At 41.7% G+C, this 14,066-nt stretch overlaps 1 protein-coding gene across 6 annotated transcripts in view; it reads right to left on the bottom strand.

Moving 5' to 3' along the window:
- Nucleotides 1–14,066, bottom strand: part of kif13a (kinesin family member 13A) — a 366,399-nt gene that overhangs the window by 46,737 nt on the left and 305,596 nt on the right. For 5 of the 6 annotated variants that reach the window (XM_068057158.1, XM_068057185.1, XM_068057194.1 and 2 more), the window contains 4 exons: nucleotides 10,201–10,300; nucleotides 9,866–9,992; nucleotides 5,188–5,255; nucleotides 448–572 (listed from right to left, as the gene is read on the bottom strand). In XM_068057158.1, the coding sequence (XP_067913259.1) occupies nucleotides 448–572; nucleotides 5,188–5,255; nucleotides 9,866–9,992; nucleotides 10,201–10,300 (420 nt within the window). The remainder of the gene's footprint in view (nucleotides 1–447; nucleotides 573–5,187; nucleotides 5,256–9,865; nucleotides 9,993–10,200; nucleotides 10,301–14,066) is intronic. The other variant, XM_068057167.1, reaches the window with a different exon arrangement.

The following is a 14,066-nucleotide window of genomic DNA, read 5'->3' as shown; positions in this document are numbered from 1 at the left end:
CATGTGCGAGTCTCCATTTGGGCTGTAGATATGGAAAATTTATTTAGCAGTGCCATTTTACACAAATGTGGTTTACATAGCATATTGAAGAATTGAAACAATTTATAATCAGATGCGATCTAAAGGTAATTATTCAATGCGATTATAATTACCAAAAGATTGCATAGCTCAGTATATACCGGGTAATTTATTCAACATACAACTAATGTAACCAATAAAATTATGACCAATATGGTATCAAAAATAACATGAGCTCTAATATGACATTGAACAGCACAACTGAGTGCTAATAATATGAATAAGTGATTTGGTGCATTTAGCACAAGAACAATAAGCTGCACTGTCCTTGATCAAAGTCACTCAGTTATAGGAAATTAATAAATACCAGGGTAGGGGTGGAGGGGAGGGGAAGAATGTTAGGCAATGTAAATAGACAGGCTCTTGTACCTCTTCTTCACTGTGCTTGATTATGGGCAAATAGAAGAATTGGCTGCCATGTTCCTTTGGTAAGATAGAGTTCACTCCAGGTGCATGGGGACCTGTGAGCTGTTCATTTGCACGGAGATCATCAGCTAAAAGAATGACAATAAAAGGGAAATAAAATGTCTATGCCAAAGATACATGATTCTCAACTTTAAACAGCTACTTGAAACTTTTTGCCTCCTGCAATTGAGAATTATAGTGTTACATTGCTCATTCTTCTCCCTATTCACTACAAAAAACTAAAGAAACATGAAAACATCTGTGCAAAATTGCTCATTACCAATATATCGAAATCATATTTCTTAAAAATCCATTTGAGAGAGGTCCACATCTCCAAACTTTATTTTGAAACAATCACGAGCAATACTCATTGAATTACTTGATTGTCACTGAGAACCAATTTAAATGCCAAGAACCTTTCTTGCAAGCTCAAGGACATGGGCCTTTTGAAACTCGAGTAGTCTGGGCAATGTGGCATCTACCATTTTTTTCCCTAAGGTATTAAAAATTAATGTACCTAATTCAAAATACTTAAGTGGCAAAAGCATTTCTCTTGTAACACTACAAAAACCATACATAAAATTCACAAAAGTAACATAACTAAAGGCATATATTGGGAAACACTCCTACAAGAGAGAAAAGCCTCACTAATATCACTATCTATTGCAGATTGCAACTTTTGGGTTGTGAAGTCCTGCTCACAATTTAGAAAAAATGCACACTTGACTTTATTGTTTCTACGAAGGCAATGGCTTTTATCTTCCAAGTTTAACTGACCAGCGTCTCTCTTCATCGGGGCTAAACTCAATTGGACAGCAGACCTGACAAAACATTTTCTGGCGGCACAGTGGCGCAGTGGTTAGCACCGCAGCCTCACAGCTCCAGGGACCCGGGTTCGATTCCGGGTACTGCCTGTGTGGAGTTTGCAAGTTCTCCCTGTGTCTGCGTGGGTTTTCTCCGGGTGCTCCGGATTCCTCCCACAAGCCAAAAGACTTGCAGGTTGATAGGTAAATTGGCCATTATAAATTGTCACCAGTATAGGTAGGTGGTAGGGAAATATAGGGACAGGTGGGGATGTTTGTTGGGAATATGGGATTAGTGTAGGATTAGTATAAAGGGGTGGTTGATGTTCAGCACAGACTCGGTGGGCCGAAGGGCCTGTTTCAGTGCTGTATCTCTAATCTAATCTAAACGGCCCGAAGTTCAAATTTAACAATCTGACTTTTTGCATCTTATATGGAGAGTCCAGGGAGTCCAATAATATTTACCCAAGTCATCACAGAAATTTTCTTCTCAAACTAAGACAAAACTGAGCAACTGATAAGCAAAATAAAATTGTTACTTACTAAACTGGATCAAGACTTCAACAAAGATCAGATATGACTTAACTGTGTTTACATGTAATACTTCTTTCCCAATCCTTATAACGCGTTTAATGAAAATCATTAACTTTCAAGTATCTCAAGATGATCTTTTTAGGTAGGGATCTATATGTGGTTCCGTTTCATTTTAAAACAAATATCCATTTAATTATTACATGTTTTTAGAACTTAAATTTTAAAATTATTGAATTACCTCAACAGTTGAAAGCCAAGTATTGCATAGGAAATGTGCAGTGCACAATAATAAGCTGTAATTGTACATAATACAATTTGAATATATTTTATGGTACGCTGGGGATTTAGTGCAGCCAAAATAGGGCGCAGGTAAATGAATATAAAAAAGTGAATCTAATAGGAGCTTGAAGGGCTGAAAACGCAAGCAAGTGACGAGCGTACCCAGATTCAAAACAATGAAGATGCAAACTGCTTATATGATCATTGTACCCAATTATGACGCCATGCAAAGCTTTTCATCAACACATATTTATGATAGGATGAGCTATCAGCTCTGCCACTAGTGGCGTACAACTTGGGAGACATTGGATCATACAAAGTGCAGAAATCAACAGAACAAATAGTAACTGTGAGGTTGCCTTGTACCCTTCGAGAACTGCAAGTATGAATGCAACATAAAAGAAATACATCTTCAAACCAACCATAAACTCCTACTGCCTAACCATCCATTTTTCTACAAGACTAAGAACCAGCTCCAAGCGTGTGTCTCCAATGAATTGAATCTGGACACACTCTGTTCCCTGTATCTCAACTTGCACCAAGTCTCTTTCACCCATTATACCTGTGTCTGCTGATCTATATTGGTTCCTGGTCCAAAAATGCATCAATTTTAAAATCCTCATCTTTATTTTTAAAACCCTCCATTGCCTCTCGCCTCCCCATCCCAGTAACCTCCTCCAGCTCTACAAGCCTCCAATTCTGGCATCTTATGCATTCCGGATTACATACGAACATATGAATTAGAAGCATGTGTAGGCCACTCAGCCCCTTGAGCCTGCTCCGCCATTCAATAAGATCATGGCTGATTTGATTGTAACCTCAACTCCATATTCTCGCCTAACCCCAATAACCTTTCACCTCCTTGCTCATCAAGAATCTATCTACCTCTGCTGTAAAAATATTTACAGACTCTGCTTCCACTGCCTTTTAAGGAAGAGAGTTCCAAAGACACTCAACCCTCAGAGACAAAGTTTCTCCTCATTTCTGTCTTAAATGCGCGACCCATTATTTTTAAACAGTGACCCCAAATTCTAGATTCTCCCACAAGAGTAAACATCCTTTCCACATCCACCCTGTCAAGACCCCTCAGAATCTTCTAAACTACAGCAGATACAAGCCTAGCCTGCCCAACCTTTCCTCATAAGACAACCCGCCCATTCCAGTTATTAGTCCAGTAATAACTGTAATAACAGTAACAACCTGTTTTTTTCAGGTTGTTTTTCTTCAGGTTTGCACTTGCTGATGTTCTATATTCAGTATATTCACACCTAATCTGTACTAATGCTTTGTCTTTCAAAACACCATTAACATATTGTTTGCCTTTGCTCCGTGACCTTTTGGTCAGCTATGTGGCCTGGTCCAATCTGCACCTTCTCCTTTGTTATCTCTTGCCCAACCCCCACCTCACTTGTTTATAATCTGTGACTTTTCTAATATTTGTCAGTTCCAAAGAAGGGTCACTGACCCGAAACGTTAACTCTGCTTCTCTTTCCACAGATGCTGCCAGACCTGCTGAGTGAATCCAGCATTTCTTGTTTTTGATTAGTCCAGTAAATCTTGTCTGAACTGCTTCCAATGCATTTACATCTTTCCTTAAATAAGGAGACCAATATTATACACAGTACTCCAGATGTGGTCTCACCAATGCCCTGTATAGCTGAAGCATAACCTCCCTACTTCTGTCTTCAATTCCCCTCGCAACAAACGATAACATTCTATCAGCTTTCCTAATTATGTGCTGTATCGGTTTACTAACATTTTGCGATTCATGCACTAGGACACCCAGATCCCTCTGCATCTCCGAGCTCTGCAATCTCTCACCATTTAGATAATAAACTTATTTTTATTCTTCCTGCCAAAGTGGGCAATTTCCCACATTATATTCCATTTGCCAGATCTTTGCCCACTCACTTAACCTACCTATATCCCTTTGTAGCCTCCTTATGTCCCCTTCACAACTTAGTTTCCTACCTATCTTTGCATCATCTTCAAATTTAGCAACCTTACCTTCAGTCCCTTCATCCAAGTCATTTATATAAATTGTAAAAAGTTGAGGCCCCAGCACTGATCGCTGTGGCACACCATTCGCTACATCTTGCCAACCAGAAAATGACCCATTTATGCCTACGCTCTGTTTCCTGTTAGCTAGCCAATCTTCTATCCATGCCAAAATGTTACCCCTACACCATGAGCTTTTATTTTCCACAATAATCTTTGATGTAGCACCTTATCAGCTTTTAACATCTTATCAGATTTTAACAGCTGCACCACTGGCGGCCATGCTTTCAGCTGCCTTGGTCCTAAGCTCTGGAATTCCCTCCCTAAACCGGTCTGCCTCTCTTCCCTTCTTTAAGACACTCCTAAAACCTACCTACCTTTTGGCCATCGGTCCTGATAGCTCCTCCTGTGGCGAGATGTCAACCTTTTTTTTTATTGGTACTGCCCTTGAAGTGCTTTGGAACATTTCGCTGCTATATAAATGCAGGCTGTTGTTGTTGCAACCCTTCATTCATTAACAAATAGCAAATCTTATGTTTGGGTGAAGCTGACTGCAAACAGGTGGATAAATAATTTGTAATGAAGAACAATACCCAAATTAATATTAGAGGCCTAATGCAATGCATCAATGAATATATCCCTTTATCAGAAAATAACCTGCATATTGTAACCAATGCAAAAACAAGAATATGATTTTTCTTTAGATTTTATCAGAGGATGAATGACGACATTATATCATTTTCTATCAATTTTTCTCCTCTCTCAGCCTATTGCTATGGGTGAGGGCACAAGTAGGTTATCTGGTTCTCAGCTTTCGCCTCTACTACTCTTAAACTGACCATGAGGAGCTGGTAGGAGCAGCCCACTGTTGTGTCTCCTCCACCATTCATGGGAAAAAGCTGGGTTCTCACTCAGCACATCCCTACAGCAGTGTGGGGATATTAGACACGGAACTCAGTACTCTTCTTTGCATGTTAGCCCACCATCTCCATACCTAATATGTTTATGTTTAAATTCATGCGCAATATTTTATTTTTCTATTCAATCTTTGACATTAAAACAATTATTAATCTGAAATTTAACAGCTCACCATTTAAGTCAAGGAACAGTACAGGGATATGAGCTTCCATTCCTGGTGGTGATATCCTGAAAGATACACTTATTCAGATTCAAATAAAAATATACAGATTAAAGAACAAGAACAAAGAACAGTACAGCACAGGAACAGGCCATTCGGCCCTCCAAGCCTGTGCCGATCTTGATGCCTGCCGAAACTAACACCTTCTGCACTTCCGGGGCCCATATCCCTCTATTCCCTTCCTATTCATATATTTGTCAAGATGTCTCTTAAACGTCGCTATCGTACCTGCTTCCACCACCTCCCCTGGCAGCAAGTTCCAGGCACTCACCACCCTCTGTGTAAAAAAACTTGCCTCACACATCCCCTCTAAACTTTGCCCCTCGCACCTTAAACCTATGTCCCCTAGTAACTGACTCTTCCACCCTGGGAAAAAGCTTTTGACTATCCACTCTGTCCATGCCGCTCATAACTTTGTAAACCTCTATCATGTCGCCCCTCTACCTCCGTCGTTCCAGTGAAAACAATCAGAGTTTTACCAACCTCTCCTCATAGCTAATGCCCTCCAGACCAGGCAACATCCTGGTAAACCTCCTCTGTACCCTCTCCAAAGCCTCCACGTCCTTCTGGCAGTGTGGGGACCAGAATTGCACGCAATATTCTAAGTGTGGCCTAACTAAGGTTCTGTACAGCTGCAACATGACTTGCCAATTTTTATACTCTATGCCCCGACCGATGAAGGCAAGCATGCCGAATGCCTTCTTGACGACCTTATCCACCTGCGTTGCCACTTTCAGTGACCTGTGGACCTGTACGCCCAGATCTCTCTGCCTGTCAATACTCCTAAGGGTTCTGCCATTTACTGTATACTTCCCACCTGCATTAGACCTTCCAAAATGCATTACCTCACATTTGTCCGGATTAAACTCCATCGGCCATTTCTCCGCCCAAGTCTCCAACCGATCTATCTCCTGCTGTATCCTCTGACAATCCTCATCATTATCCGCAACTCCACCAACCTTTGTGTCGTCCGCAAACTTACTAATCAGACCAGCTACATTTTCCTCCAAATCATTTATATATACTACAAACAACAAAGGTCCCAGCACTGATCACTGCGGAACACCACTAGTCACATCCCTCCATTCAGAAAAACACCCATCCACTGTTACCCTCTGTCTTCTGTGACCGAGCCAGTTCTGTATCCATCTTGCCAGCTCACCTCTGATCCCGTGTGACTTCACCTTTTGCACCAGTCTGCCATGCGGGACCTTGTCAAAGGATTTACTAAAGTCCATATAGACAACATCCACCGCCCTTCCCTCATCAATCATCTTCGTCACTTCCTCAAAAAACTCAATCAAATTAGTAAGACACGACCTCTCCTTCACAAAACCATGCTGTCTCTCGCTAATAAGTTTGTTTGTTTCCAAATGGGAGTAAATCCTGTCCCGAAGAATCCTCTCCAATAGTTTCCCTACCACTGATGTAAGGCTCACCGGCCTATAATTTCCTGGATTATCCTTGCCACCCTTCTTAAACAAAGGAACAACACTGGCTATTCTCCAGTCCTCTGGGACCTCACTGTAGCCAATGAGGATGCAAAGATTTCTGTCAAGACCCCAGCAATTTCTTCCCTTGCCTCCCTCAGTATTCTAGGGTAGATCCCATCAGGCCCTGGGGACTTATCTACCTTAATGCTTTGCAAGACACCCAACACCTCCTCCTTTTTGATAATGAGATGACTGAGACTATCTGCACTCCCTTCCCTCAGCTCATCATCTACCAAGTCCTTCTCCTTGGTGAATAATGATGCAAAGTACTCATTTAGCACCTCCACCATTTCCTCTGGCTCCACGCTTAGATTCCCATCTCTGTCCTTGAGTGGGCCAACCCTTTCCCTGGTTACCCTCTTGCTCTTTATATATGTATAAAAAGTCTTGGGATTTTCCTTAATCCTGTTTGCCAATGACTTTTCATGACCCCTTTTAGCCCTCCTAACTCCTTTCTTAAGTTCCTTCCTACTGTCTTTATATTCCTCAAGTGCTTCATCTGTTCTTAGCCTTCCAGCCCTTACAAATGCTTCCTTTTTCTTTTTGACTAGGTTCACAATATCCTGTGTTATCCAAGCTTCCCGAAACTTGCCAAACTTGTCTTTCTTCCTCACAGGAACATGCTGGTCCTGGATTCTAATCAGCTGACGTTTGAAAGACTCCCACATGTCAGATGTTGATTTACCCTCAAACAGCCGCCCCCAATCTAAATTCTTCAGTTCCTGCCTAATATTGTTATAATTAGCCTTCCCCCAATTTAGCACCTTCACCCGAGGACTACTCTTATCCTTATCCACAAGTACCTTAAAACTTATGGAATTATGGTCACTGCTCCCAAAATGCTCCCCCACTGAAACCGCGACCACCTGGCCGGGCTCATTCCCCAATACCAGGTCCAGAATGGCCCCATCCCTAGTTGGACTATCTACATATTGTTTCAAGATCTAAATACCTTTTTAAATGCAAGTAAATTTTTAGATTTTATTTTACATTTTAGAGATACAGCACTGAAACAGGCCCTTTGGCCCACCGTGTCTGTGCCGACCATTAACCACCCATTTATACTAATCCTACACTAATCCCATATTCCTACCACATCCTCACCTGTCCCTATATTCCCCTACCACCTACCTATACTAGGGGCAATTTATAATGGCCAATTTACCTATCAACCTGCAAATCTTTTGGCTGTGGGAAGAAACCGGAGCACCCGGAGGAAACCCACGCAGACACAGGGAGAACTTGCAAACTCCACATAGACAGTACCCAGAATTGAACCCAGGTCGCTGGAGCTGAGAGGCTGCGGTGCTAACCACTGCGCCACTGTGCCGCCCACAGTTTAATCCCGAGGTTTTTATTTTTAAATCAATAAACGTGGTCAATCATGAGTGGTTGTGTACACATGCTTGCTTGAAGAAAAGCTACAATAAGATGTTTCTAAATTAAACTACCTTAATGTCATGCGGTCCTATAAACATCTTCATTATCGAAGGCAGCACTCAGTATCAAAATATATATGACATAACTCTTTAAAAATGTTCCAGACTTGCTCCAAGTTCCAGTGGGTTTACTTTGAAGCAAAAAAAATTGTTATATTTTGCTGGCTTAAATAGATTACTGCTATCTGTTGTCTTAGGAATCTCCACACTGTCCACTATTACTAAGCTGGCAACATATGCATAGTCTTTGAAAACTGTTCTTCATTTCACTGGTACAATCAGAAAGTGAGTCACTTCCTAACTTTCTCATGCCTCGTCTCCACTGGATACCTCCTTTTACTTAATTTGCTAATCCAGTCATCATGAGGAGAATTCCAAGCACAAGTTCACACTATTGTCAACTATTAGCTGAGAGAACAGGGCACTGGGATATTTTATCATAGAGGTGGCAGAATATGGGCTTGCACTTATAATTACGAGCAAGATGAGCTTCCAGTCTCACCAAGGTCACTGGAAGAAGACTTCAGAGACCGCAAGATTCGCCACATGTATAAGCAAGAGAGTTTCAAATAACAAAGCAAATTACACAGAACTGCTTTTGCATGCTGGATTTTATAATGACTAGTTTCAGTGCTGTATCTCTAAACTAAACTAGTTGCTAAGCAGCAGTGTTAGAGCTCGCTCAAGGAGCAGTTCACTTGGAAAGAATAGTGAGTGGTGTGCAGAAATTTGGACGCAAGGTGAAAAAATTGTTTGGGCAGAAAGATCAAATCTCTAGAAATGTTTGGCAGTAGTTAACATTTAAAAAAAAATCTAGGGGCTGGATTTTAAGGAGCCCTTGACATTGGGATCCGTAGCCGGGTGGGGAGGCCTGAAGATGGCACCGGGTGAGGCCCAAAAACAGACCTCGAAGGCAGCAGGGCCCGGCCTGATCCTCCCAGTGGTGGCGAGGCACTGTGGCAGCCTCCCCATCGCTGGTGGAAGGGACCCGAATTAACATATGAAAATTAATAAATTAACATGCACTTACCTGGGATCTTACCAGCCGGCCGTGATCTTCACAGCGGCAGCGGGCACTCCCACACCTTCCAATCCCCATCTGGGGAAACGAGGCGCAACACTGGTGGGGAAGAGGGTGGAGGCAAGTTTATCATTGCAGGGGAGGGGTGGGTTGGGGGAAACGGGGTCAAATTAAAGTCATGGGTGTAGGGGATGGTGGGAAGAGTTGTAATTTAAACACATTGCGCAGTTTGCAGGGGGGTGGGGAGGTCAGATGGTAAATGTAAGTGTTTGGGGGGGCGGTGGGGGACAAAAAATTGATTTGTTTTTGGGGGTTGGTGGTGGAGTGGGATAAAATAGAGATAGTCATTTAATTTTATGCCATTTGTCTTTAAATATTTTAAAAAGCCGGTAGGATTGACAGCACTTTAAAAATAGCGTCAACGCCTGTGCACAGCCATTGCCAGAGACAGACAGCCTGCCCCCTCCACATGATCGGGAGCAGCCCACCCTGGCTATTTAAATGAGCCGCCGCGCTTGAGATTGTGGTGGCTCTTTGGTGTGCGGCCTGCCATTTTTGAAGCTCACCGCCAGAAGCTAAGTAACTCTCAGTTGGGCTGAGAAATGCCAAAAAAAGGGATATTCATCTAAAGACTTACAACAACTTCACAAGAAATTTGAAGCAGGAGTTTTACTGACCAATCTGCGGGGGCTCCTGGAATTCCACTTCCTGGAGCAGGAACAAGCACAGCATTTCTCTCCTCAGTGAGGCCCACCCACTGCTCCACCAGCCTGGCTTCCCTCTCCATATCATCTTCTGTTTTTTCTACATGGAAGAGCATAAGATGACATCAACCAAACACAAACAAAAGCAGTTATACAAAAGTCTGTGGTGCTTCCTAATAACTTATTTCTATTATCGTTTCCACAGTTTTGAAATGTTGTTACTGTGACGCACAACACCCACCACATATATTTAATAAATATGTGTGTCATGTTGTACACATCTTGTGCGCAGACTGAAGCATACATACCTTGCTTGTTGATTACTTTCTGAATTTGTTCATCTAAGTACTCCCGACGTTTCATCAAAGCATCAGACCATCTTTCTCGCACTTCGTTCAAATCTTCCTCCTGGCCAATGACAAGGGTAATGGTGTAAGACATGGTTTATTAGTGCATATTTTGCTACTTTGAAAATGCATTGTGCCACTGAACAGTTCTACAATAAGTTACAGAAAGCATGCAACATGAGTTGTTTCTTGCCTGGAGAAACCTTTCCTTCCTCAAGGGCAGAATGAAATTTACACAGGGCTGACACAGTATACAATCATTTTATTCCCAATTTACATCTGTGGTGTTCAACATGCGCTTTTCTTCAAATGTAACCCTCCATAATTGGAATGGATTCAATAGAACAGATTCCCACTTATCAACCAACACAATTCTGAAACTTTTCTGTGGTTCTTCCCTCATCTCTTGAAGGTATTAACTCATGCTGAATTCAGTGAGAATCAGTTTGCTATTGGACCATGATGAGCATCCTGGTTCAGCTCAATCCTATCCTCATCAACAATTCATAAGTGTACTTCCCAGTAGGGGTCAATAGATAATCATCATTGGTGGAAACAATGGTCTATTTCTGTTCTTTTCCTCCCTAAATCAATAGCCCCGAGTCCAACTGTAATCCTGTAGCTGAAATCAGTGACGCTATCACAGGTCAGGTGCTGAACCTGGGAACCTCCTGACCTGTGTGGGTCAGTTCCATACTGTACCATGCATTTGCCAATCAGGCATCAAGGGATTTCCTGCTATAAATGAACACAAATTTCGAAGAAAATTATCAAGTCAAGTTTGCAAAAGAATGGAACATAACCATTGTAAAACTGTACAGTGGCACTCCATGGATGAAAACATCTGCTGTTGTTTGGCTTTTAGCTCACCTGCATATTTGACACCAGAAAGTTCAACTGAGGTTTGCAAGTTTTTGAAATGGTTAAGAAACAGATGAGGCCTTTCATATGACAGTTCTTTTTGCTTTCAAATACCCCATGCAGTGGTTACATGCATTCATGCTATAAGCATAGAACTTATAGTAAACAGCAGTTTAATGTTCAATATTACTGTAGCAAGTAGCAGACAGGAAGCCCCTCAAAATGTTAGTAATTGCAGGAATCGAAATACTCAACATTCACCATTCATGGTAACTGCACTTTCTATTCTTATTCAATGTTCTAAAGAAAACTAGAGATCACAATGTCTTCTAAACATGATGAATAGAAATAAAATTTATATATGCACCCATTTATGGGTTTAAATGAAGACAATTTAAAAAAATATTAAAAACAAGTAGTATGAAAAAGTGCTTTACAGATATAAGTTTGATGTTCACTATGGAAATGTCATACATGGGCTAAGCCATTATTTGGAGAGGTGACACTCTTCTTTCATCAATTAAAAGTAGAACAGTGTCACCAATTGCATTAATTTCCATATTTGTCACTTTTTGTCGCAGCTTGGAAAAATGTATCCTTTTCCACTAATTACTTATTTGCTCACGTAGTATTTCGAACCCTGCTTTAGTGTCTATAGGTGAAATGGAGATGGAGCATATCTTTTCCTATATGCATTTTTAAAAAAACCTTTCAATTCATTACCTCATTTAAACACAAAAAGAAATTATTCCAGTCTAAACTAAATTCAACCTGCAGCTACTCCTGTGCAACATTATTAAAAGGATATGTTGTAAAAGATTGAGAAACAGGAAGATCAAAGCTTTTATGGCTACAATTTTTAAGTTGCTTTCTCTTTTTGTTTGTATATGTTCAGTATTTCATAACTAAAATACTGGCTATCCTGCTGGAACTGCACTCATACATGAAAAAGCACTGCTGAGGAGTGCTTTGAGTCATATTTAACCATTGCGTTACTTGAGTCAGAACAGAATGCTCACCGGTTTTCAGACTTTGTTTGACCAAATATTTTGATTTTTCTAATAGCCATAAGTAAATCTAACTTTTAATTTATGATGTATAAACGTGTTTATGCTTCATCAAGTCATGCCCTAAGGTGGCACAGGAGATCAGGAATTGGCATGTCAAAATATCATTAGTTCACATCTATGTCTGTGTTCAGAATAAACACTGAACTAAAACTTGCATGTTGGGAATATTTTTTGTTTAAGCAGTTAGTTACTGGGCTTAGTAACGTAAGAAAACTGAACTTACATAGTTAAATAATTGCCAAGTACCTTGGTTTAATGACTGCTTACTGAAAGTCCTGGTATGAGCACAGTTTCTTCAACTGTCTGAGAACTAATCTTAAATTATTGGGTCCCTTTCCAATCTAACCACTGCCCTAATTGGTTCCCCCCAGTCCCCAATATGACATTGCAATCTAGTGGCAACAGTTATGCCTCCAGCATTGGATATGCTGTCTGTGCATAGTACTGAGACATTCCTCAAGGCCTGATACATAATGGCCCAGAATTTGCAGTTGTAATGATGACAAAACCATGAGCATTCTGCGCCATTACAACTGTGAAACTATCAGCAACTTCTGGCTTCCTCACATGCGCAGTTGAATGCAGGAATCCAGAGTTGCTGTCAGTGATTTCCCATTCCTGCACAGGATGCACCGTTGAAGTCCCCACAGATGAAAAGAATTTCCCCTTTTATGCACTAATGTCACTGTTAAAACCCCAAGAAAAAGTTACTACTTGTTAATGAGGTGTAATTGGGCTTTTAATGGCAAACTAAGTCATAACTACTACTCAGAAACCTTTCTGACCCTGGAAAACTTGTTTTATATTTATGTAATGGCCAAGCTTTCCATTATGTTAAAAAAATCCAGTTTTACATATGTTTGCAAACTTTTTTTAAAATGATATTTCAGCTTCTGAAGTGCATGTCCCAATCTTTATTTTGCTTTCTGTAAAATTTATTTAAAAAGTTAAGGATAATCAATACATTTTACTTTCTGTAATAAGAACAAAATATTGCGGATGCTGGAACTCTGAAATGAGAACAGAAAGTGCTGGAAATACTCAGCAGGTCTGGCAGCATCTGTATAGAGAGAAATAGAGTTAATGGTCGGAGTTTTACGCCACCTCGCAAGTGGGATGGTGGCCGGGGGGCGGCGGATGGTGGCGTAAAATGGAGTGTGAGGCACCGGGAGACCTTCCCACTTAATGGCCACTTAAGGTCCTTTGTCCACTTCCATGCGGATTTTACACATGGCAAGCGGGCGTCCTGGAGCCGAAGAAGCCGCCTTACGAAAGCAGGCGGCTTCTGAGCATCCCGAGGTGGCTGGAGGTCTGCCCCTGCTACCCCAACCACCCCCAAGACACAACACATCCCCCTTCTCCCCAATCGACCACCCCTGCCTCGCAAGGGCCCAACTGATTCATCCTGGTGAGGCAACCAAAACTTACCTTTCCTCCCGGCTCCCAGGCATCTTGTCTTCATACTGGGCTGCAGTCCCAGCAGCGGTCACCGCTCCCAGTGGTACTGCTGGGACTAAGAGCTGCCGGCCCACTGATTTGCCAGCAGCTCTATTAGGCGGACTTCCTACCTCAAGCGGGTGGAACTCCCGCCTCTCACCAATTGAAGCCCGGGGATCCGCAAAATACACGTCGGATCCCCAAGTGAGGCGGAAGCGGGTGCGCCACCGACTTTTCAGTCGGTGGCTGGCTCCCGTCCGCCTACCGTAAAATTCTGGCCAATGTTTCAAGTCTGTGACTCTTCATCAGAACTAACTGAACTGTTCTGATGAAGGGTCACAGACCTGAAATGTTAACTCCGTTTCTCTCTACACTGATGCTGCTAGACCTGCTGAGTATTTCCGGCACTTTCTGTTCTTATTTCACTTTCCGTTTGTTCCCTGTGTGAAAAATTCTTCA

This window comes from Heterodontus francisci, chromosome 2, assembly GCF_036365525.1.
Source record: "Heterodontus francisci isolate sHetFra1 chromosome 2, sHetFra1.hap1, whole genome shotgun sequence".
NCBI lineage: Eukaryota > Metazoa > Chordata > Chondrichthyes > Heterodontiformes > Heterodontidae > Heterodontus > Heterodontus francisci.
The sequence above is the reverse complement of the archived record's forward strand: the minus strand, read 5'-3'. Positions and strand labels throughout refer to the sequence as shown.